The sequence below is a fragment of the Amblyomma mixtum genome, chromosome 4 (genome assembly GCF_055824585.1).
Source record: "Amblyomma mixtum isolate Tamu chromosome 4, ASM5582458v1, whole genome shotgun sequence".
Lineage (NCBI taxonomy): Eukaryota > Metazoa > Arthropoda > Arachnida > Ixodida > Ixodidae > Amblyomma > Amblyomma mixtum.
This window is the reverse complement of record NC_143015.1, coordinates 45,229,016-45,254,818: the sequence shown is the minus strand read 5'-3', so window position 1 is coordinate 45,254,818 and position 25,803 is coordinate 45,229,016. Positions and strand designations below refer to the sequence as shown.

At 44.7% G+C, this 25,803-nt stretch overlaps 1 protein-coding gene across 1 annotated transcript in view; it reads left to right on the top strand.

The window, feature by feature from the left end:
• Positions 1 to 22,368, top strand: part of LOC149346395 (putative aminopeptidase PLBD2) — a 36,838-nt gene extending 14,470 nt beyond the window's left edge. Inside the window, exons 2-12 of the mRNA XM_089586394.1 lie at positions 3,195 to 3,402; positions 4,383 to 4,629; positions 5,199 to 5,299; positions 7,426 to 7,643; positions 9,680 to 9,771; positions 12,120 to 12,277; positions 14,328 to 14,420; positions 15,980 to 16,051; positions 16,608 to 16,760; positions 19,975 to 20,134; positions 22,133 to 22,368. Of these exons, the coding sequence (XP_089442520.1) occupies positions 3,215 to 3,402; positions 4,383 to 4,629; positions 5,199 to 5,299; positions 7,426 to 7,643; positions 9,680 to 9,771; positions 12,120 to 12,277; positions 14,328 to 14,420; positions 15,980 to 16,051; positions 16,608 to 16,760; positions 19,975 to 20,134; positions 22,133 to 22,318 (1,668 nt within the window). The 5' untranslated portion in view covers positions 3,195 to 3,214 and the 3' untranslated portion in view covers positions 22,319 to 22,368. The remainder of the gene's footprint in view (positions 1 to 3,194; positions 3,403 to 4,382; positions 4,630 to 5,198; positions 5,300 to 7,425; positions 7,644 to 9,679; positions 9,772 to 12,119; positions 12,278 to 14,327; positions 14,421 to 15,979; positions 16,052 to 16,607; positions 16,761 to 19,974; positions 20,135 to 22,132) is intronic.
• Positions 22,369 to 25,803: the final 3,435 nt, after the last annotated feature.

Genomic DNA, 25,803 nt, shown 5'->3' with positions numbered 1-25,803 from the left:
CAGGTCGACGGGAACGCATGTGAAAAGCGACTTGGCGTCAAACGAGACAGTGAGATCGTAATCGTCTGGTGGTATGTCGCGTACCTTTTTGATGAAGCCAGTAGAGTAGCGAACGTGCGTTGAGCCAAGGCCGACAAGAGGGGAGAGGATACGATGGGGATAGCTGTATAGACTGTGAAGAGGGGACCGACTGTAGTCTACGATGGGGCGCATGGGCGTACTAGGTTTGTGCTCCTTCGTTTGACCGTGGAGAGCAGGGGCTAAGCCGTTCGTGCACAGCAGAGCGAAGTAGAGTGGCTTGTAGGTCGGGGGGAACAAAACGAAAGACGTCTGAAAGAAGTTTCTGCAAGTCGCACTGAACTTTCGTGGTTGGGTCCCTGTCAAGACGGGAGTAGGAGCCCTCATCTTGTAGGTGGCTTTCCTTTCTGCTTATGTAGTCGGTTCGGTTCCGGAGGACTGTGCTGTTATCCTTTGTCCGCGGGTAGTATAACGGGATCTTTGTTGTCTCGCAGGCTCTTAACGGCTTTTTTTTTGTTCTGTGGAAGTGAACGGGATCATTCGGTTACCTTTTCAGGCAATAGATAATTAATAAAATCACTTATATTTCAAGAAAAAGTTTGATTGTAATCCGTTACTCCTCTGTAACGTGCGCAAGCGTACTATCTAAAACCCTAAAAGGCGTTTTCAGCAAGAAGTTAAAGCATAACTTTAGCACTCGGGCCCCCTTATTCTATTAGAACGTGAAATCAGTAGGATCTCATTTCCACCTGAAGACCTCGGTAGCTACGCTTCCTTAGCAAACCATTCCACTGGCCAAAATATTATGACCTTAGCAACGAAAAAGCCATACATCCTAATCACAGTCCTATTGCTTTAGTCACAGTATTACCTTAGCTACGAAAAAGCCATACATCCTAATCACAGTCGACAGAGGGGCAGAAAAGCGCGCCCTATCCACCGCATCCTCCCTGCTCATGGCACACACGCTGCGAATGCTTAATCGAAACGGGTGTAAACTAATTTTTGGCCTAGGTACTGCTGAAACCACCGATACTCCATCTCTAAGGCATGCAAGGTGTGCGTGCGTACGCTATCAATGCACATACTTTGGTTGTGCCCAAGCGCCACCGAGATGGCTCTACCTTCAATGCTGCCTCCTATCAAACCACGCCCTTTATATTGGGGGGAGCAGGACCACACTTGTGGCACTTTGTCCAGTGCTATGGGTTTCTCAGTGTTGAACATCATCTTCGCTTTGGGAAGCCATCACACTTCATATACCTTCACCTGAACCCGCTTATCTGCTGCTACGACTTGTACTCGCCGTTTATAAAAACTTAGTTTCTTTCTTTCCTGGTCAGCTGAGACGGGTGACCTTGACTGTTCTGACGACGATCCCTTAACTGCGACGGGTGACCTTGACTGTTCCGACGACGATCCCTTAACTACAATAATGACATCATATGCAACGAAAGCTACCAGATCTTGCGCTTTATCTTTGCAAATTTGGTTTGTTTCTCATCTTTAGTAACACTTTGACGACACTTGTGACGTCATTTGTGACACTTGTGACGACAGGTTTCTGGTGAGGAATACTGACTTAAACAGCAAATGTGCCAGCTTTCACGGACATGTCAATGACCCCGAGGTTTCGTTCCGAGTGACATACTGAGCAGTTTTCGAAGGGTTGTAATGTTGTTTGATCTTTGGCATTGTATGTATGGGCTGTAGTGTTTTTTCTTCGTACTGAATAGTATCGTTGAATCTGTGCATATGTATCTCTTCGCGATGGTAGTGAATGTTTGGCAGACGTGGTTAAGATCGGGAGAACCCCTGCTTTTCAAGTGCGCCAAAGATGTCATTTTCTTCATTTGACATTGCAGTGATGCAGGACTTAATTCCTACAGTGGCAATTTCAGTGACACTCACCTAAATATTCTATATTCAGTCCTACTCGGTGTCCTCCGTTAAGTTTTTCCATTACTGTTTTTCTGTACTGCAACGAATGAAGACAGAAGCTGTGCCCGTAAAAACATAAAAAAGGTATCAATATCTCTTCTTCAAAAGACGCCATGTGGGATATTGCAAGCGCAGCGTGCCGTGCAGGAGAGCACTTCAGTGCTGATGCAAATATTCGGTGTTATTGAAAATGGGAAAAAAATGAAAACCTTATAAAACTTTTCACAAAGGAGGTTTACTTTTGATTCTATACTAAGCTCACTTTGGCCATTTTTTTTCTCCTTTTGTCGCAGTCTGCACCTAGTCTCTTTCGATCGTAGAAACGTTAGTCCTGAGTCGCCTATTTTCACTGACTCCATTATTAGCTCTGTATGTCCTTGAAAAATGAACATACTATTTTTATGCAATTGTGTGTAAACACTATTTATTTGATTTTCTACCTTCTACATTCACTAATGGCGGATGCACTTGTCGCTCCGTAATGCAGTGGACTTTTACTGCGTCAGCAGCATAGTCCTCTTTCAGCGAAAAAGCGATCAATTTAAAAGCGACAGATGTAAAGAATACTGCTGACGCAGATATGTAGCATCACGTGAAAAAAAAAGCTCTTGCGCATTTATTTTCTTGGCTTGCAACTCCACCTGGTCTCTATCCATAGCTCTCGCGATAGTAGCATAACACGCCTTCCTGTTCTATGTGGGTATTTAGCACCCGCAGTAAACGTCTCATGAGTTTGCCTGGAAACGTGGTTTTAAAAAATAGTTTAATGCTAATAAGCGGTTACCTATAGGTCACCGTAAAGGCACGAAGTGAGGAAGGTTACCTGCAGGTCACCGTAAAGGCACGAATTGAGGAAGGATGGCAGAAATATATGAATTATTGTCGGGCCTTTGGAATATTGTTTCTCTACCGGGTTTTCCAGAAACAGTTCTGGAAAGTGTACAGTAACCACTCTATATACCAGTGAGCAATGCATGCACTTAAAGCTTGGAGCATTTCTTTGTACTCTGTAAAAGCTGCTGCTATGCCTTTAAAATAAAAAAGAAATGTGATAATTTTTTTCCCGCTGCAGCATGTAGGCATTAGGTATGCTGCGTTCAAAGAAAGAAGTCTCCAGGGTGCTTTAGGTCATATTATAAACGTGTAATTCCTGCGAATTTCGTTCTTTGTGGAGAAGATGAGGAAGAAACGAATGCCTGAAACAGACATGTGATACCCGTTTTCTCCTCTTGCAGCAAAACGCTGCAGCAGGGACATGGGGAGCACCACGGCGCCAGTGGCGCTTGCACTGTTCGCTGCGCTATGCCATGCAACCCTGGGTCTCGATGCTTGGGTCAAGCTGAACACAGTGCCGGCCACCTTCGAGGTGATCCAAGGGCACCCACGGAACAGTGACGACGTCGTCGCATGGGGCTCGTTTGTAAACGCCATCAACCAAACAGGGTACTGTGAAACAAGCTGATTCTTTAGAGTCCTTTTTTTTTTGTCAAGACTGCTCTTGCAGGAAATGAAGGAAAAACTGAAAGGAGCTTTTCTTTTTGGGCGGCAGATTTGAAAAACAATATGTGGTCACCGTACCATAACAGCCTTTACATGAGGAGGTAGCTCGAAATAGGGTTCACTTCGATAGTCTGGAAGAGAGTTTCAGGAGATTATTTAAAGCTCACACCCTCCTCGGGAGCAGGGTACTGGCCGGAGACATCTTGTCCGATTAGCCAGTGGGGTGGGTTTGGGACTAACCGCATCCCACATGTCTATACCATTTAGCATGCTTTGGCTTGGGATTTACAAATAGGTAGAAAGAATCGGTAGATGTCAGTAGTACATGTAACGGAATATTTCTCAACAACTGTCAATGATTTTGTCATTTCACTGTAAGCGAGACTGTATCGTCAGTCTGAAACACCTGTGATTACAGACATTTTATAGTAGTTAAAACGAAATACTTATTCGGAGCACAATGGTATCGGTATCTAGTAGACTAAGAAAGCGTAGAGATGTCTTTCTAATGTCACCCCCCCCCCCCCCCCTACTCTTGTTACTTGACAAAACACTCGGTACACATATGTACCACTTCCAAACTATACCCAGAAATTACTTCGAGGGCGGAAATGAAACAAGCACACGCCAAACAATACAGTTAAACAAAAGACACCCTTAGAAAAACACCACAAAACATTAAACATTGCAAAGGAATTACCGTTTACATAAAATTAAATATCTTATTTCAGCAAGTTTACACGATGAGATCTAAACAGAGATTTCAGCGTAAGTACAGCAATTCGTCATAGGTAAATCTAAAAATCTAACAAAGTTTCCACAAACGCACTTAAGGCGCTGAAATGGTACTAGGAGAGCAAGTAAGAATAATAAATCTTGCTTCTAAAGTTCGAGGTTTTTTTCATCGTTTCTCCACTTGATAGATTTGGCTACCTGGAGATTTACACCAATGAGGCGCTACCGGACGAGTATCAAGCATATGGTGCTGGATTCCTCGAAGGCTACCTCACCAAAGATCTCATCCGAATGCACTTCGAGAACCAGTGGGTCGACTACTGCCAGAACGAGACGGCGTACTGCAAGAAGCTCTTCAATTTCTTGAATGAGAATGTGCGCTTCATGAACGAGCAGGCAGCTCAGTACAGATCCAGCAGCCCATACTGGCACCAGGTATTTGAGTTGTGACCCTTTGAAGCGCTCTAAGAAGTTGTTCCACGTGCGAACCATGACTTTGAAACCTCTCTTGCAACTTCGTTGGATACCAAAGAATGTGTAATCTCACTAATGAGCTAAAGTCATGAAAATAATGGTGTAGAAAGCGGTCAACTTTTACTGCTTCATTGCATCTGGCGTTTACTGAGTGGAAAGAAGCATTTAATTTTTTCTCTGTGTTTATGCTTTGTTTGTCCAGCAGTATTCTTGAAACCACTCTATATAAGGAAACGCGCAGACAAATGATGTATAAGACAGTCCGGCTGATTTTCAAAATAATTATATCCTTTATTGTACATAATATATGTTGATATAACCTTTTAGCTACTCGAATAGGTGGGGTTACTAGCTGGGATTCCGGCTAAGAAACGATATCTGCGTCCAACGAAGGACAATCTACAATTTGCATTCACATCAGGAAATATCGGCGTCTATAATGTGCGTTTTCTTAAAGGTATTTGCTTTCCTATCATGCAGTTACCATGCTTGCGCTTTCTAAAGTTATTGCTTAAACTTCATCATCTCAGGTGGATCTAATTTTAAACCAACTAGCTGGACTCGACGATTCTAGAAAGGGATTCACCAGATACTTCCCCAACTGGTCCTACGTGAACGCGACCGACTTGCTGTAAGTGGAAATTGGAGTTTTTTATATTCTGATTGCATCTGCGGCGCTAGAACTCTGAGCAACGCTGAATGTGCGCTCCTTTAACTGATTTACGAAGTAAGCAGGCGTATAGGCTCACGTGTACCAGCTTCGCGTGTAGTGCGTAAGCGGTGCACCAATCGTATGCGTTTTTTTTTTTTGGTGTGTTGGGTTTTATGGCACATAGGCAACGAAGACTATCATGCGCCAAACGTAACCACTGCAATGGAACTACATAGCGCCAACTCATACGCCTAAGCCAGAAAAAAAAACTGAAAACTATTATCATTGTCGACAGTACGAATGGATAGCGCGGGTGAGCGGGGATCATGCTCGCCGAAAGATGTGGTATGTTGCCTTGGGACACTGACTGCAAGCTCGACGCAAACAGACTGAATTATCTAAAGTCAGCACTCGTGGGTGCCACTTGCAGAGAGCTGGCTATTTACTCGGAGGCCCTCCCTCTCGCGTTTCAGAGTTCCTCTCCTTCACGTTTCACCTACTTCTGCTTTCTGCTCATCCTCTTAAGGCTTCAACGATGACCCGCACTCAATCCACAAAAAAGGCATCAGAAAGCTGCGCACCAAAAGCACAGGCTGCTGAGAAATTCAAACCGCAGTCGTGTTTGCGGAGCTGATGCTGATGTGCCTATTGATATTCGTGTAGACACGCATTTGCAGTGTTTGCGAGTTGTTCGTGACACTTCTGGTTTTATAGACGTATAATTGTGGTGCACAGTAATGCAGTGTCAACGTCTTTCCTCGCGCTTTCTTAGTTCTGCACAGTTTCGCCTTTGATGCGCCAAAATGGAAGTTTACTTGAGCATTTCCCAGCATTCTCTTCAGCATGTGTTTTCGTGTGCTGACATCGTCTTCTTCGGGACGTAGCCAGTGCCCGTCACACAGTCGCTACTGAGTAATAGGGGACGGATGCTCTTCTCTTACGCTCTTGTTCCGCTATATTCATCACCCACTTATGATTGCATCATCGGCTAGCGCTACTAAAGCTAAGGATGTGTGTTTAGCAGCTGTACTGTTTGCGCGGCAAGTGCAGGCGCGACGGCACGCCGGCCTACCTTCGCTGTGTTGCACCACATGCGATGAAAAAAGTGCATTGCCAACATGGCGCCGTGCTCTGAAGCAGGATCCTCGTTTCGCCATTAGTAGCTTGGAATTCCAAGTACGCCGGCGTGCTAGAATAAGTACTACATGGAGTTTAGGTCGAAAGTTTGTGGGAATCCCTCACGGAGGAATAGCCTTGTAATAATCAGAGAGTAATTGCTTATTAGCTTTTACCCAAGCGAGCCATACAGCTGGAAACTGACATTGTATAGCTTCCTCCGCAAACGCATGGCTGAAAAAAATTGTCCTGGTCCTGGATGCCCGAATATCAAGAGGACAAGGTGGATGCCCTTGTGTAATTACTCCGTTTTTACACTGTGTTCAGCGTCCCTAATTTGCACATAGTTTATGAGAGCCTCCGTACTAGAGGGCCCAGAATTCTTTTCGTCCTGCCAGGGTTTTTTTAAATGCACTCACAATGCATAGCGCATTCGCTCTTTTTAAATATTCGCCTCCATCGAAATGCGACCTCCACGCCGGGATTTGATCCTGCAACCTTGGGCTCAGCAGCCAAACATCATACCTACTGAACCCCCGATGCAAGTGTTGGGCTAGAATTTAAAATAATAATCGCTTCTGTTTATCTTTGAAAAAGTGATTTCGTTCCCACTGAAGGAATTCGGATGAATTTGTTTTCTCATTACTGACTAAGGTTACTCCCATCATGTAATGCGTTTACTTCCCCGGCTCTTTATTCACGCTCATCATCATTGAGAAAACATTGTGCAGTTGGCGATGATCCTGCGCTTACATCACTGCAGGAAGCATAAACGCGAAGCCATAAAACAGGTTGCGCGCTGTCAATGCCAGCGCTTTAAGCAGAAAGGAGTAAAAAGGAGTAAGCTTTCTTCTAGAGCACTCTCTTTTATAAAAAGGAAAAGGAGAACAGCTGACTCCTCATTCACTCTCACATAGGCGCATTCGTGTTTAGAATGCAGCCTTTCTGGCCTGTCGTACTACTGATACACGTTGTGCCTACTTCGGCAGGTTCCTAAATGTGGACGGCGACCTTGAAGATCTGGAAGGTTCCCTGAAGCGTCGCGTGAGCCGCAAGGTTGCCGGCGACGGCTCCTGCTCGGCTCTGGTCAAGGTGCTGCCAGGAAATAGCGACCTGTACTTCTCCCAGGTCACGTGGTCCACATACGCCAGCATGTTGCGGATACTGAAGAAGTATTCGCTGGGCTTCCACCAGACCTTCGAATCGAGTGAGTACAGATTAAGCGTTTCGTCACTGTCATGCCGATCAGCAATGACATGTGCAATAGCTCGCAAATGTTCCGCTGGCTTGAGATGTGAGCTTTAGTTTTTAATTTTTCTTCGGTATGGTTCAGTTATTTTCAAGCCTCTCGTTCAAGGTAATATGCAGATACTGGTTGTATTCCAAGTAGTTTCTTGAGCATTTTTTGTGGTCTAGATACATTGCTTAAAATCTCCGAGATGTGGCATCTCACTCTGCTAGGTTGTTTTCTTTTCTTGCTTTCTACCTGGACGTAAGATCTGCTGGTGTACATAGGGCACATAGGCCCAGGCAATCTGTAGTGAAACTGCTTTTCTTCTGGGTACTCTTTCTAGCACTGCTTATACGTTTGGAAAAGTAGTTTAATTGAATTTGACACTGTTAGGACATCAATGAGCGATATAATCTCACTACATTGTGAGTAGGAAAAGCAAAGCAAGGACATTTTTGCTGCTTGATAGCTGTGGGATCGTGGTATCGCGCTGATGGACCACAGGGGCCTCATCGTGCCCAAAGAGGCTGGTTGTTTTGCCGGGGAGCTAAGATGATCAACAACTAGATAAGGCAGTGTTGTGAAAATAGTAGCTTTTGTTGCCCATATGCCAAAGATTCACATACACATGCCGTGGGGTGGCAAAAAACAATATAGTGAGGGAGGGCTGATGATGTGGTGAATGCGCTCGGAAAGAAGCTAAGATAGAAAAGACGCAAGTCCAAGAGGAAGGGCGGACGTTGTACAATGGCTGGTTTTAAACGGCTTTAGTTATCGAAACTGAAATGCGATACCGAAAAACCGCAATGATTGCAATAGTACGGAGAGCGTACTGGGCAATCACAAACATATTTTTTTCGTGATTGTGGAATTTTACCCAGCCTGAAGAAAAAAAAATCGCAGGTTGGTTATGAGTTCCTAACATGAGTGATCCGGCGTTAGCTGACTTGGGACCATGAAATGAAGAAGACATATAGGAGTTTTTGTAGTAGACAGGATACATTAACTACTATGTCGCAAAAGGGCTAGCCTAATGTTCCCAGCGTCAAGCGGTCTAGAGGTTAGCGCATTCGACTCCTGTGCTGCAGGCGCTGGGCTGGTGGTGGGATATAAATTTTTACTCGTGGGTACCCGGAGGTGAGAGCTGCGCTGCAGAGAGTACTGGGTTCGTAAGTGGCAGGTGCTGGGTTCGTAAGTGAGAGGTGGTGGGTTCGTAGGTGGAGCTGTATTTCGGGCAGTGCCCACAAGGCGACACGGCTTGTGGACGACAACAATGGCGGTAATCTTTGGAAAGCGCAAGCAATAGCTAACGGTGTAGAAAAGATGACCATTGAAATTCAGACTTCAGTATCTCGGAGAGAACATTTCTTGCCATGCATTGCTCAGTGTGGTATGGAGTTGTGGCGGACAGTAAAACTGCATCAATTAAAGCGCATAGCATTGTCCATAATGCAGCAACGAGCTTTCCTCCCTTTTGTTGGTGCTTCGATGCATAACATTTCCAACTGGATAATACGCTAGCAAATCACATCGACTGAAATGAGTTAACACGTGCTCATTTTTGTATTTTAGTTCTAATATATTGTTTAGTTCGGTCAGGTACGCCCCTCAATAATAGTGCAAAGGATTAAAAGGAGATAACCATGCGAAATCCATCATAACGTTAACATGCTAATTTTGCCAAGGTCGCATTATGCAGAGCTGTATCTCAAGCGATATTTATAACTATCTATAATAACATACATGCATTTACATGATAATATTTATGTTTATACTGTTGTTAGAGGGAATTGAGAAGTATTTTTTACACCATCCAATCGTTATTTTTGTTTTGGAAGCGAAGAAAGAACGTCAATTAACGATTGAAACATCTGTTTAAAATATATAAAAAACTGGCTACAAAATATCTGCCTCCTTTTAAGATGTATTTTTATTCATGAATAGGGAATCCGAAAGGATTCGGCGAGGTTGCCTCTGCGCAGGTGCTATGTGAATGTAACCATTCTTCACAGGTGAACGAATTCCTGGCCACACATTGACTTTTTCCTCATCTCCCGGGAGGATATTCTCCGGCGATGACTTCTATCTCATTTCATCTGGCCTGGTAAGCATCTCCCCCATTTGTTCGTAATTTATTCCTAGCATGCTCTGAATTGTGCAACCGGTAGGCAACGTGGCCTTCCGTTGTAGCCGCCATCAAGACTGTCTAGTGAAGCAGCGCAACGGCACAAGGCCAACGGAAGAAGAGGACAAACACAGCGCTGAACCAAGCATTCGCGATTTGCATGACGCATTAGCAATGGCTGGGACGAAATGGGACGGTTCAACAACAGAGGACGAATAGATAGAGCCCCTTGTACAAGAAATAAAGTTGTACAACATGAACTGGTGGGCGAGTTGGTCCTGGGGTTTGTGACGCACGCGGTCACAATATCGTGCCGTACCCGGAAAACGCTTTGTATAGAGGCAAGTGAAAATCATCAGGCAAACCTGACCTTTGTCGGTAGGCCAGCAAGCGCACTAGAAAGTATTCCAGCAGTAATCATGAGGTCCAGATTGTCTTTTAAATGAGCTGTCTTCAGGAAGTGTGTGCTAGAGACACCATTGTTACTTCTTAGTCGTGAAGAGGTGAGCGATGAGGCGCTAGTTGGTATGACATGAGTACAAAACATAAAACTGAGCAAGGGAAAAGACACAGGAGAGAGGCAAACAGGACGAGCTCAGGTCTAGTCTGAAGTATAGGTCTAGGTATAAGGTCTAGTTTTTGCCATCATTTTCACTTTACCATTTAGAGCGTGCATGTATCACGCATTGAGCGTGCAAACCCGCATCTCATAACTCTCTACTAAAACCATAAAAGAATCCTTCTCAGCTTGCCATAGGTGTCCTCCTCGTATGCGGGAAACTTAGTTTGATTCCCTGTGCTTCGGGGAATTCCAATTACTACAAGATTCCAATCACTACGCTCGTTTTCTGGTAACTTAAAAGCCTTTAGTTGCCTGGAGCTCGGCTTTTTCCGCTAAGAGATGCCCTAGAGAAAAAAGACGAATCTCCTTCTACAGGACGAACAGCGTAGACACAGTGCTGTTTGGCCAACAGCATTTGTGACATCAAAAAACAAAACAATAATAAACAGTTGTTCTCATTTCTTTGCAGCAGCATGCAGAGTAACGTGACCTACATTGATATCTTTTAGCACACGATATGTCTAAGAATTTTATGAGACACAGGCTTTAGAAAAAAAAATGAGTTGCGGCGTATTAGGTTCAGAAGCGGTCATTTGGATGGCCTACTGTGTACGTGTACAGTCTTTTTCAGAAATACACAGTCCAAGGGCTTTCCTTCTTTGTCGTGTTCTGTGGCTCGTTGTGCATCGTCAGCGCTCCAAATCTCAAGAAGGGCAGTGCAACTCTCGTCATCGCTTCCTGTGGACCTTTGGACTTCCAGCGGTGCCAGAGAACCTCGCTACACGGCTTAGAAGCTGACCCCTTGGGCTCGATATTTTTCACAAAGAGTGTACATCCGGCTCATTCATTGCAATGGCGATTTCTAGGATGCTTGCGTAGAAAGCGTGATGCGTTGAAATGCAAACTTTCTGTGGATGCACCTTCTCATAATTGTTTCACTCCGGTACTGCGTCGCCTCATTTGGCAAAGTGCCTGACGATGGTTTATAAATGCGTACCTCTAATACGGCTGTCGTCATCAGCAGTCACTGCCAAGAGAAGCGGGAGAGAGAGAGACAGAGAGAACGAGAGGAAAAACTTTATTTGCCAGTAAGATGGTGGCACTTTTGAGTTTGCAACTTCTTCCAAGAAGTGACGACTTGCGACTATGTTACCCACCATCTATTCCTGTTATCTGAAGGGACAATTCATGACGCGAATGAAAGTGGCATCTTCCCAGTGGACTCTAAGGCCATCTTGAGTAGCAAAATGTGGGGGAGAAAAGTACGCTGGAAAGATAACTATCACTCACTGAAAGCGCCGAGTCATGATGCTCTATCGCAACCTAGGGGTTTTCGTAAGTTCGTGCCACGATGCTTTCATTCCACGGACATGCATTGCGGTGTGGAATCCTCTCCTATATAAAGCACCCCATAATGACACTGTGGCTGTAAAAAGCTGATGCGAGGCTACGTATTAGGAATGTGTGTCATTTTCTTAGTAGGAAACGAACACCTTGACGGCATCGACTGCCTTTGTTCAGTTGGTGACTGGCGGTGCTGCAGTGACGAATGCATTCCCCTATTTTTTAAAATTTCCCGTTCTCTCCGCTTTGGATCGAGGGTTAGTGTTTCGTTTAATTCTCCTTCAAAAATAAGCGTAATCTGAAAAAAAAAATGACACTCGTATTGTTTCAGAGCACCAGCCTTACAGTCTGACAGACCAGTACGCACTCTGCATTAGCTAGTCGGTGTTGGCACTTGTAATTTTGCGATGTCACTCTCCAGGCTACCATGGAGACCACAATAGGAAACGGGAATCCTGACCTCTACCAGTACATCGTACCGCAAACGAATCTGGAATTCGTCAGGAATATCGTTGCTAACCGACTAGCAACTACTGCCAAGGAATGGACTGATTTGTTCGCCGAGCACAACAGTGGCACGTGAGTGCTGTCTCGCTTTATTGTCGACATGCCATCAGAATTTGGCTTCCTTAGAAAAAGAGCACCATGCCATTGTTTCCTGTGCCTAAAGGCTCGAATTCGTAGAGTAGGCCAGCAACAAAAAGGTGCCCCGTTCTGCGCCTATAAGGTTTTAGGGGATTTGTTAGTGATTGAGAATACTAATGGAGGGTTTAACTTGTCGACGAAACATGCTTAATGAGTTTGATGGTATGTCGCTCATTTACCAGTGTGAAAAAGAAAGCAGGTGGGCTCAATCTACAGCTTAATTATAAATGGCATTTCAAAACCACAACCGCTTTTCAGACAAACTTAATGACCAATGTTTTTTCGCTGTAAGAAACCAATATCAAGATATTTCTTGGCGCTTGACGCTAAAACGTATGATTCGGGAAACTAAAGCTTCCGCGCCTGTTCTCTACACTTTGCTACTAAAATTTAAGCAATTTCATATATACTCGCGATCGGCTTTTCCGACAAGGAAAAGTATTAGGAAATGAATAGAATTTTAAGATTGCTTAGCATATTCCTGCTAAAAAAGCAGGTGAACTGGGTGCATACTAAAAACCTCCTTCTTAACTAATGTTCTGTGAAGAGCGTTTTCGACCGTGTATTATTCTTTTGTGCTGGCAGTAAATCCCAGCCAGTCTTGCGGCCATCTTTGTCCTCCTGTGCAAAGCCGCTACAAATACCACAAGAAGCATGCAGAGCAGTCTATGTCATCCCCCTTTTACAGTGCTGGACAGACCAACGCTGCGGTATCCGTGGTATCTTTTGAGATTTGACCCTTTGTCAGGTGTTGTTTCAAGAACAAAATAAAGTTACTGTTTTCTCCTGCATTTTAACGGTTGTTTTACGCCAAGTTCGGGTTCTTTTGAGGTGGATCCTAAACAGCCAGGAAGTAAATAACAGAAAAGTTCAGCTTTTTGCATTGCAGCCACTTAAAACAACGCTGGCGCAGAATATCTTGGTCATCTGGATGCTTATTACAACAACGAACTTCACGACATCCCGCGTACTCTTTGCCTTAAGACAACACATAGTAGTATCTTTTCGGGATGCATTTCGAAAACATTAAAAAAAAGAGGGATGTAAGGTTCAGTAACAATGACGTTAAAAATAGGCACCTTTTAAATATGTTAAGTCGACGGTGAGATTTCGGCAGCTGTCATAATTTCCGCACTTTATAACGAACCGTTATAAATGCGTTTCGGGACTAGAAAGGGCAGAAGGAGAGTAGGAGGCACGTTGTGCTTGCTATTTAGTGCTGACAGTATTAGGAAAGTAAGAAAAAACCTTTGTTTAGTTACAATTAGCTTCAGAACTTGAATTATCCTCAGCTGTCCACACAGGCTTGCCATTTTCAATGTGAAGGTGCGAGCATAAAAGAGCCAGAAAATCTCTCTCTATTGTGCAGTGAGCAGGGCACACTGATACATTATTTGCACTGACTCATCAAGACAACGGAGTTCATTATTTTACATGGGCGTTATCGCGGTAAGCGATGACCAAACTCTTGGATGTTACGTTCAAAGGCAAGCATGGTAAATATATTAAGCTATATGAGGGAACAAAAAAATGCTAAGCTGAGGCAAACGTAAAGCAATAAAAAAAGTGCCCCGGCCCCACACCATAGAGCATTACGGGCTTAAGCCAATATAAACGTAAATTATGAGATATTACTCCAATTAAAAGTTACGTTGAATAAAAAAAAAAACCTGAGGTAAAAAGCAGGCAAGCGCAGAAAAGAAAAGAGTTTTGGTTGTGCGTTCAAGGAAGCAGCCATTGGGCATAATTTTTGTTCAGTTTATATCTCGGGCAACTACTTTTTTATTCGCACATACTTTCTTGCGCCCAACGTTTTGAAATCATCACTCGCGTTGTGCAGGCGCGTTCAGACCACCCTAGTTAAAAATCACCTAACGAGGGTGGTAAGAACCGTGTAGTGAAAAGTCTTGGCTTGAGGTATTCTTGACTTTGATTATCTTGTATTTGCGCCTATTCTGAATTAGAACCTTTAACTTTTCTCTAGGTACAACAACCAGTGGATGGTAGTAGACTACAAGAAATTTGTGCCTGGACAACCGCTACCGGACGGACTTCTTTATGTGTTGGAGCAATTACCGTAAGTTTAGAGCTGAAGTATCGGCACTGTGCGTAGAAACAGGCCAGTTTTCTGGCAACGAGCATGTTCTTTCCTGACTGTACCAAATTATACTTATTTCTGCCAGATAAATACTATTACCGCTATAAATAATCCTTTCACAAATCATTAAATAAGGTCCTTGCAAAGCATAGCCTAGAAGATGCCACTATCAAACTTTACTGTTTGAAGTCAGCCAAAGTCGTTCATTATTGAAGCGCTAATTGCGTCCAGTACAACTAGGGCAAAAAAAAATATCCGCATAAAATGAACTTGAAGTTTCTTTGTGGGTTGTGGTTTTGTGGACGACCTGATTTTCCTGAGAGGAAGAGAGCTTCACCGAGTAGGACATCAATGGTGATTTAATACTTTCATGAGCTTCAAGGTTCACCACAACCTGACCGTTCACGTGCAGAAGGCAGCGTAGGCAGCTGCAGTGGAAAGAGTGACCGAAGACAAGCGTTTCTTGTGGAAGAAGACAGAAAATCACACGTTCCGGAATGGACTGTGTGCACATTTGTTAATTGTTTTCTTACTGTAAGAATTACGTTTGAGAAAAGGACCGGTTACGAGCATAAGTGCAATCATTGTAGTTTTCAATGCATAGGTTGAAAGATTTAGCAGCATTTACTGATTGGGCATGAGCAGTTGACATGACATGACCGGTGTGACATGAAGTTGCACTGCTTTGCGCAACTGGAACTTTGTGTTGTGAGCTGGAACGGCTACAACAATGTCTCACCCGCCGCGGTGACTGAATGCTTTGTCGTTAGGCTGGTGACCCTAAAGTCACGAGCTCGTTCCCGGTCCTGGCGGCCGACAGCGGCGAAATACAAAATGCCCATGCACTGAATTTATCCGGAGCTGTCCAATGCGGCGCCCTCAATAGACTATGTGTCTCTTAAAGACGTTGCGTGAAATATTTATGAGTTATAATAATGATTTACTTCAGAAGGGGGCCTTACCTTCCGGTTAATATATTTTGGAGTTTTTGAAAATAAAGGGAATAAAATCTAGGTCATCATGCTGTAGGGATTGTTGAATATAAACATTCATTGGTTGGGTGAGGTGTATGATCAGTGCGTATACTCGTGTGTCGGCTACCCGTAGAAAGAAAGAAGGCGAGCCATTAGCACCATGATAGGTTCACCACATCTGGGGAGCCTATCATAATGGCCTGGCAAGGGATGCATAATAAATAACATGCATATCACCAAATAGGCTAAAAGCATTGATTTATATCTGTTAATATTTATTCTGGCATTTGTATGCACCGAGCAAGTGAGAGAGAGGATTGACCTTGAGATGGCCTTTTAAAAAGTCGATGTCATTGAGAAATGCAGTATGGGCACTTGACACAAATATTATGAAGAAATTAGGTTTGTAGATGGGCCGTTTCAAAATTCATACAGTAGTACTGAAAAAGCCCTCATATCTGTGCGCAGAGCAAGCTTGTTCTGTATGCGAGCTTTTATTTTCTGACAGCTTGTGTCCGAATATTTTTCAACTGCATGTTTTTTCTTTCTCCCTCCGTATAACAGCCACTACATCAATGTCACAGACGCCACCCATGTGCTGCGAGCCCAGTCGTACTGGCCAAGCTACAACGTTCCGTAACGTATAATTTCTTCCTTTCTGTGGCGTGCCCAGGTGTATTTTCTGAAGAAAAGAAAATTCGTGCACTACCGACGATCGGAAGCACAAACTGCATGCGCTGGTTTAAGATGCTGATATCAAACGTAGGCTTCAGTCGGGAACATCAGCGCAGTTATGAAGGCGGCGGCTAGTCGGAAAGAACATGGTGAGATAAGTATTCGTTATGCGTGAGGTAGGTGAAGACGGCAGGGTTCGTCATTTTATGTAGATTCCAAGTTGCTGGTATCTGGCCCTGTGGCCCGAGGTTAGTCGCCGGCTTCTGTCCTGTGTTTGAGACGAATAAATCTAGATACTAATTCAGGAAAGCAAGAAAAGCAAACTAAGTTCACCACTTGCACCAAAGCAGGACCTGGGGTGGTAGTTCTTTATGTTACCACCTCTCAGTTTTAGCCAAGAAAGTAGATAAACTTAAAATATTCGGGAGAGCGGCAGGCCACTAAGGGAAGGACACGCAATAATAAACTTTTTTTTTTGTGGTGGATCTCTTAAGAGTTTGTGTCTTTGTTCACGCAGCGCCTCCGAGTTCATTTTCAATATGAGCGGCTCCCCGGAGCAGGTCAAAAAGTTCGGCGACTGGTTCACCTACGACAAGACGCCACGGGCGCTCATTTTCAAGCGAGACCACGGAAAGGTGCATGATATGGACTCCATGATCAAGCTCATGAGGTGAGGACTAGGGGCCACTCTTCTATCCCACTGTAGTATGTTCTGTCATGATATAGTTTGCAGTCCCTGCCACCACTTCGCTATATTTGCCCGAGGGGATCTTTTTTTCTTTGAACTCGCGTACACCAGTCGGCTGGAAGTTCGGGGTAGATGGCTCTGGACCTACCCTAGAGCTGAACCGCGTGCTTAGACCATGCTGTAATTATTATTGCTGCCAGAGTAGTAACAGAACACACATGCCTAAGCTTCTTCGTGAGAAAGAAAATGAGAATATAGACCACTCGTGCCGACTATAAAAAATGTGCTCCACGAACGTGTTCACGAAAAAAAATGAGAGGCCAGAATGGGTGAGGGATCAAAAACGGGTTGATGACATCCTATTCGAAATAAAGAAGAAAAAATGGGCTTGAACAGGGCATGTAATGCTGAGGCGAATTAACCGATGGTCCTTAAGGGTAAAACATTGGATAACAAGGCAAGGGAAACGTAGCAGGCGGCGGAAGTAAGTTGGGCTGGCGGATGAGATTAATAAGTTTGCGGGGATACGGTGGCAGCAGCTGGCACAGTACAGGGTAAATTGGAGAGGTATGGGAGGGGTCATTGTCGTACAGTGGGCGCAGTCCGGCTGATGTGATGATGAATAAAAAGGGCGGGATGGTTTACTAGTGGATATATCGAATTGAAATCGGCAGCATTTGCGTACACCTGCATATTGTTTTCTATAGTGGCTGCGTAGAGAGAGAGAGAGAGAGAGGGAGGGAAAGGCAGGGATGTTAACAAGAAAGGATTCCGGTTGGCTATCCTGCACAGGGGAAGGGAATGAGGGGAATTAAAGAGGAGAGAGAGAAGTAACGGGAAATAATCACAGTCTGTCAATTAAGGCAGTCGCTCTCAAAAAGCGAAAGAGTGCCTTGTAAGCCTTGATGGCAGTTGACTGTTGTGGCCACGGACCGAGGATCTTGGCCTCTGTGAAAGGGCGAGGATCAAGGCGGTCCAAAGCACAGCGCAGCTTATGTCTTTCGGCTACAAAGGCAGGGCACTCACACAAGATATGGGTGATTGTCTCATCACAGGCGCAGTTCACACAAGAAGGGCTGTCGGCCATCGCGATCCGGAAAGCATATTATTCGTGAAGGCAACACCGAGCCATAGACGACACAGTAGTGTTGCTTCACGATGCGCTGCATTACACGGAAGACGGAGGCGCAGTCCAGGGTCCAAAGTCCTGAGGCGACCGTTGCACAACTCACCAGAGTCCCACGCTGAAAGTGTGAGCTCCAGCCTCAAGGAACGAAGCCCACAAGCTGCGTCAGCTCTCGTTACGGGGATATTAACGGGGATTCCGTCATTGTGGGCAGAACGGGCAGCTTCGTCAGCCTGGTGATTGCCATGAATGCCGCAGTGGCCCGGCAGCCACTGGAAAATTATGTTATGTCCTTTCAATGTGGCGTCATGGTAGAGCTTGCGGATTTCGGCAACGAGTTGTTCGTGTGACCCACGGCGTAGTGCAGTTTGCAGGCCTTGAAGGGCTGCTTTAGAGTCGGTGAAAACTGTCCAGTCATGTGCAGATTCCTGACTAATGAACTGAACTGCAGCCCGTAGGGCAGCTAGTTCTGCACCAGTTGAAGAGGTGAGATAGGTAGTCTTCACCTTCATTAAAATAGACCTGGCCGGTATCACCACAGACCCAGCAGAGCTTGTTGAAGTCACTGAGCCATCTGTGTAGACATGTATGCGGTGTGGTGGCTGCGTAAGTTCAACTAATCACATCTCTGTGATAAATTAGAAGATATGCAGTGCAACTATTCTTGATCAGGCAGCAGTCGTTTATCTTTAGCATTGCAGCTTGCTCTTGGCAGGTGAACTCGTGTTTGTTAGATTGATTTCAATTTTTGTAACCACTCCCCTCTGTAAAGCCGTAATGGACCTGAGGGTATAATAAATAAATAAATAAATAAATAAATAAATAAATAAATAAATAAATAAATAAATATGTGGATTTTTTTGGTCTGCACAGAGTTAGGAAGCGTATCTATGAAGTTATTTGCGAAAAAGCCAGCCAGATTTTTCTTGAAGTTGGAGTCATGAATCCTGCTGTTGGCTGCCTGGAAAATGAAAGCAAAAGCGTGGCAACCGCAGAGGTGATTCAAAGAGCAGCTTGTCGCATTTTAGCTTATTTTGTTGTTATATATATACTCCGCTTAATGTTGGAAAATATCCGATCTATAATTACTTTCCAGCAGAAAAAGGTATAAAAAGAAAAAAGATTTTGGAAATCGCCTGGAAATGCCAGAATTTGGCAAATCGCTATACGCGTGTTTGTTTATTAAACGTCTTTCTGTGACATGTCTGAGGTAGCCTGCCTAAGCTGGGGAGCATACAAATGGAAAGCTTTTCAGCCGAACATATACGATCCACGAAAAAGAGAGAAACATAAGGACAAGCGCTACTTGTCCTCGTGTTTCTCTGTTCGTCGTGGATCGTCGTGTTTGTGCTCATCTTTTACCAAGAGAAAATCATGCACCAACTGACACCAAATCATGCACCAAAGTTGTTTTGAACAGCCAATTTATAATTTTTTTTTTCATAGTCTCGAATTTTATTTAAATATCAGAAACATTAGAACACGTTGCACAAAACTGATGATGTATCTCTAGTGAGACCAACCTGCAATGTTCAGGAATAAAAATGGCGTTGGAAAATATTGTGCCACTGTAAGAATGCATTGAATATTCGAAGGAAAAAATAAAGGACGAGCAATCAGCATCCCACTCCCACAGTGTATATCAAACAATATAAATACGAAACACATTTAAATGTGATGCTTAACTTAAGGGAGCTTCAAAGAACTTTGTTTTTCTGGAATATCGTGCCATGCTTTCTTCGTCAGGTTTCCGTGACGTTCGAGCTACACTTAATTGAGCTAAATATTGCAGCAGGGGGAGTTGAACGGACTGTATAGGTTACCCTGTTAATTTAGAATACGACTTCTTCCTCAGAACCTTACTGGCGATTGCCTAATATCTTCATATCTTCCAGCCTGGCTCTTTTATCTTCCTAGCGCGGGATGTTAAACCTAAAAAGCTTCCTTGAGGCGGCACGAACAGAGGGAGCCCATGAGTTGTTTGCTTAGCCACGGCTTCTACATGAATTCCTAATACGTAAAAATGCCCATTTGTTCCAAGCAATGTATGTTTTTTCTGGTGTGGTGCAGGTACAACGACTACAAGAACGATCCGTTGTCGCGCTGCAACTGCACGCCCCCGTACAGTGCTGAGAACGCCATCTCGGCGCGCAGCGACTTGAACCCACCCGACGGAAAGTACCCTTTTGCTGCACTGGGCCACAGAGGGCATGGTTCTACTGACATGAAGGTAGGGTCACCCAGCTTCTACTTCTGTCAGGTGTAAAGAGCAGCGGCAAAAGCCAGCGGGCTCCTGGAATGAGAGCCCGTCCAACTAACTGCGATTTTCTCCATGCATTGGACGTTTTCCCAATCACGCAGTGGCCACTGCAGCGGCCACCAAAGCTGATCTGGTTGCGCCGCCACGGGTTCGAAACCCACTAGCGGCGGAAAGTGCATTGCCATAAAGTGTTTGGCATTCTTGGCCATAAAGCCTGTTGGCGGGTTGCCGACAACCCGGTAGGCAGGGGGCCTCCTGTCCACCATGGGAGATGGAGCACCTGCATGAGGCTGCGGCCAAACAAACCGTGGAGAAATCTCAGTTTGAGGGTTCCTGGGATTTTCAAGGGATATTTCGATTGCTTGATAAGAACGATTCGATATAAGCTAGTTGAATATATTCGGAATCGACTATACTGTGCAATTGCCAGTTTTCGTTTTCTATTTTGGGCTTCAGATTAGTTTCGCAGTACGCTTCCTTTCGGTTTTGTTCTGTGTCTTGTGTTTCCGGTATAATGTGGATCGTGAATGAAAGGGGAAATCTAAAGCGCTTGGGGATCTTTGATGCTTTTGGCTCTTTTCGTATTTGATTTGAGTATGCTACATGTGCAGATGCGTTGGAATCTGAAGTTTACTTTGAGCTGCGTGTGCGTCTTTTGCATGAAGTCAGATAATACAACACGTTTTCTTTCAGTGCTGTGTAGCATTTTCTTGAAACGATTTTTTCGGAAGCAGCTAATGAAGCTGCTAATTTCAAAAGGACTCATAGTAATCTCTTTACCCTTTATTAATGTGCGCCGCTTCTTTTAATCTGCATGCTTTAACCGGCGCGAGCATCACATGAGCTGCGCTGCTGGGAGGATCGCTGAAAGCGGCAGAGGTATTAAGTGCTTTCGGAAGGAGGGCGCGGTCGGTCCGCTAGCAGTATCCCGTTCAACACGGTGGTCCGCAGTTGCATGCGCTTCTCTGAGAATTGCGTAATTCGCTGGTTATGCGTAAGATGAGAGCGACAAACAGTGACATTACTCTTGACAAATTATGAAGCTCAAAACAAAAGTCACCGTGATGTCCAGATTGAGGTGCGATGCATGCATTTTTCTTGTAGGTCTGTAGAGTGGCGCACCTGGCACAGTATTTAACCTCTATCGCCCCCCCCCCCCCCCCCCCACCCTCAACCCTAGGGAACTCGTTCTGGAGCTAGGTGGGCTGACAGGAGCTAGGTGGGGCGGGGCAGCCGTAGACTTTATTGGGAGGCGGTGTACGTTGTAAATATTTCAGCACATAAACTTTTTCCCAAGTGATTTTTCTGAAGTCTCTGTGGATTAACAGAGTAGACTGTGGGGCCAGTTTGGCCATACATAATCTGAACGAACAAACGTAGCGTTTAAACAGGACACAGAAAGATGAGGACAGGACGGGGCTACGGGGGACGGGAGCCTCTAAGTCGGAAGAGACCGCGAGAAAAAAGAGCCAATGAAGAAAAATTTCGGATGGCTCATATGCACATCAAAATCTCTTTTAAGACATTCTTCACCAAAGGGGGTGGCAGTTGCGGAACCAAGAACTGCACGACACCGTATTGGCGTCGCGGCCGATTTAATGAGCCAACGTTACAATATAATTTTTGTTTGGTGGTGCAAACTGCATTTGCAGTTCTGTCTGTACCACTTCCTAGCTCTGTCATACGTTGTCAAAGTTATCATTTTGAAGCTTTACACTTATTTATTGCATTATTTCTGCAAAGAATGAATAAAATAAGCTGCATCACTGTAGCCACTGGCCTTCTTTTATCTTGCCCGGCACTTGCTTAGTGTTACGAGTGACGCCACGGCATCTGCCGACGCAGTGTTCCGGAATGTGAAGCAGCATAAAGTGTCTATTTGTCAATACTCGTCATGGTTTAGCTAATGTTTTTCTTCTTCCCTCTTCCTCTGTTTCCACGTGGTATCCGGCCTCCAACACGGAACAGCTGACCAACTCAAGCATGTTCACGAAGCTGGAGTTCACGGCAGTCGGTGGTCCCACCTGGGGCCAGGTACCTCCATTCCAATGGAGCACCTCGGGCCTGAAAGACAGACACGATGGCCAACCGGACCTGTGGCAGTTCACACCTTTCACGCACCACTGGGGTTCTGGAAAATACGAAGACAACTGAAAATCAGCCAGGCAGTCCGGGTTGGCTCAATAAAACTGAAAGGACCCATATTGCCTTTTGCAGACCTCGTTTTTTACGTTAACAACTATGATGACAAGTAACTTCAAAGTCAATATTTCGTCACTGCTATAATGTTTAGATGTGACGCCCTGCATCTGAAATCGCCTCCTTAGACTTAGGTTTGCTCGTGTGAACCCCGTTCACTGAAAGAAGGCAGGGGATAAAAAAAAAGTTTAGAAGAGAATACTGGAAGACGGCTTTGATGAAGTGCGTGGGTGCCTTCCACGAAATTACTAATTTTCCTCGCAGGCATTTCTGTTCTTTTTTGCATCTGTCTGCAAATTTAATGAAAGGAATTATGAATTGTTGTATTTTAATTTTTCAGATATTAAAACTGATCGCTGCCAGTCGGTGTACTATTTGTCTATGCAAGTTTATGGGAATTTCCGGTGAGCAACCCTTGTTGCACCTGTTAGATCTTAATTCTTCGCTGGCAACTAATACGTGGACTCCACTCAAAACAACTCCGGACAACTGCTTTGAGGCCGTTGTTAGGAGCTGTCCTAGAGGTGTGGCCACTACTACATTAATTTCACTGAACTGCCCTCCTTTATGAAGCTCGGTATCAATTTAACACCACAAGTGACATATTTTTAGAGGGAAACCTAAGAGCCTGTTGCTAAGTTTTGCGTCGTAGTGGCAGTAGTAGTAGTACGCACATGTAGCTGTCGTGAGATCCATTCATAGGACCCACCTATGCGACCCACTTGGAGTGTGGTTACTGTGCGAGGAGAATGGCACCACTAGAGAGGAGAAAAGTCTAACCGATGGGTGGTTAGCACAGGAACCGTCCGGGGGGTGGGTACCGCGGAGGGAACCGAGAGAGCGGAGGATTCCCCAGCCGGAGGAGGGTTGTCGTGGATGTAATAGTGTGTGGCTACAGCGTAAGAAAAGGCAACCGGTCGGTGCTTACCACGTGATGCCGTAAAAGGAGGAGAGTATATAGCGAGAGCATTGGAAGGCGTAACCATAGGGTGATTACAACTTCGGCATTTGGTTTGTCGTTTTGTAAAGTTAGGAGAATCATTTCAACGATGACGAAATCCAGGGTTTTTTGATCTAAATTGGCGCTTAATTGGTGGACCGTGATGACTGTTTTTTGTTAACAACGCCGAAGATTGAGGCGCATGAGACGATGAAATCAGGTAGGAAGGAATCTATGGTGAGAGTGCGCTGTCTTGGCTATAGGGGTGGCTGTGTCACTAAACGAGGGTGCCACAATGGTGTGCGGGTGAGAAGCTGTTGTGATTATACGCTCTCACGCCGCTAACGTTTCTGGACTTCGGGCTCCGAAATTTTCTATCCACCACCACAACTTGGTGGTCACCAAATTATAGTATAAGATGAATGCAAATAAGGCATTAATTCACAATGAATCAAAATGAGACGAAGGACACTAAAAAAAAATCACAGATCTTTAGCCAAGTGCCTAGTTTCAGCGCGCATGTGCTGGTTTCTGAACAACAAAATAACTTGCCTAATTTGTTACCTCTAAGTCCCGAAACAAGTTTTAGCCCGACGTTTTGGTTTCGTACTAATGATATGTGGACGTTATTATTTACACGTTGCGGTCAAATCTGCGCTATTATTCCTAGCAAGTACATGGTAATGGCGGAATTTTCAAGGGATGATAATTAAGGTTAATTTCAACCTAAGACAAAAATTGATAAACAATAAGAACAAACTTGCGCATTTGATGCGGCTTCTTCCTTATAGGCCGACTGTGATCAGAACGCTAAAGCTAATCATGGTTTTCTTATTTCCATATGTTTACGCTTCTAAAAAGAAGGCGTTGAGACCAGGGTCGCGAGAAAGCGGCGCCTAAATGTTGCGCAGAGTAGCCTGAACACAAGAACGCCAAAGGAAGGGAGTGGACGATGGTCGTATGATATCCCACTGGGAGAAAAAAAAAAAGAGGCCGGTCGTTTACTATCGCGTTAGCAGAAGCCGCCGTGACAGCTAGAGCGGTGCGAACTGCTCGTGGCAGGCAGACTGTTTCGTAACGCCGGATAGGGGTGAAGGTTACGCGTGTACCACGCACGCGCGTTAGGCAGGCCTGGGTGATGCTAGGTCACGAACAGTCGCTCACCGCTCCATGTAAGAGGGTTAGGTGTGAAGGAAGGGGAATGGGTAGAGTGCACAGGCGAAGCTGGCGAAGTTGTAATGATTTCGCCGAATGAAGCCCATAGAGCTGTCACTGTAAAATGAAAAAAGAAAAATGTTTGGGAATATGCCTACAGTTTCAGGTATCGCTGTTACGAGCTTGGACGAATCACGCTGCAGGTACGCGCATTACGAAACGTAAGCGCCGTTTCACATGCTGCGACTAGAACGAAAATAGCCGGCCTAGTCGATGACGCCGCAGTGCGATTTTCGCTCAGTGCTTTCACATGCAGCGCGCACCCAGCGAATTCGGTCGGAGGGACCCGCAACGTTGCTCAATGTTTGTTTGTTTGTTTATTGAGCCTAAGACAGTACATAAGCGGTGCCAAGGGGCAGAGGCAAAAGGCGATAGCAATGAACCCCTGACTGGGCCAAGGTCCCCGCAAAAACTTGCAGCACAAACAGCACACACATAGGAATGACTGAAAATAAAGCAAACTTGCTCATGAACAGAGGCAATCTGTCGATTACAGAGGAAATAAAAAAGAGCAGGATTGAAGCCAGCACTAAGTAGTCAAATTATACAATTGTGTAATCTAAGCGTAAAATAAATTGACAGAATGAGTTGAATAATAAAATACAGAGCCAATCAGTCGGCATAAACTCACGCAGTGGGAAATAATAAAATCACAGGACAACCCTGGATTATGATATGCTATTCGCAATCAAGGTCATTGACCAAATTCTGTAGATATGCTTACAAGTTATACAGAAAATAAAATTTGCCCTTTTTCCTGAAGGAAATCAGGGAAGAATAACAATTAATTATTTCGATTAAAGGCGGGAAAGATTCAAGCAGTTAGGAATTTGCCAGTTGAGCCGTTGCATACCATAATTCGTTCTAATGAAAGATTTACAAAAGGAGTGGTGTCTGAACGTGTAATAAGGTAAACTCTTAGTGTAAGTAGAAAAGAAAAGTTCCCTATTTGCTTTAACTCATAGCTATTTGCTTTCAATCATTCATAGGCAACCCAAGATTAAACGCGACAGAAACGCTGCACGGAATGTATTGATGATGTTATGACGAGTGTGTTTTTAGATGCAAGGCGATATTTCGTATGTTTTGACTAGAATAAACAGTTTTGCCTACGCCGCGGCAACAGCTCCCACGTGACCCTACGTGAAGCGCTGTCTCGGCGCTGCCCATTGGTCAGTCGCAGAGCGAATACACCGACACTGTGACTGAATTCTAACCGGACGGAACTTGGTCGCAGGCCGTCTGCGGCTAGACCGAAGGCCCTCCCCAGTCGCAGACCGACAGA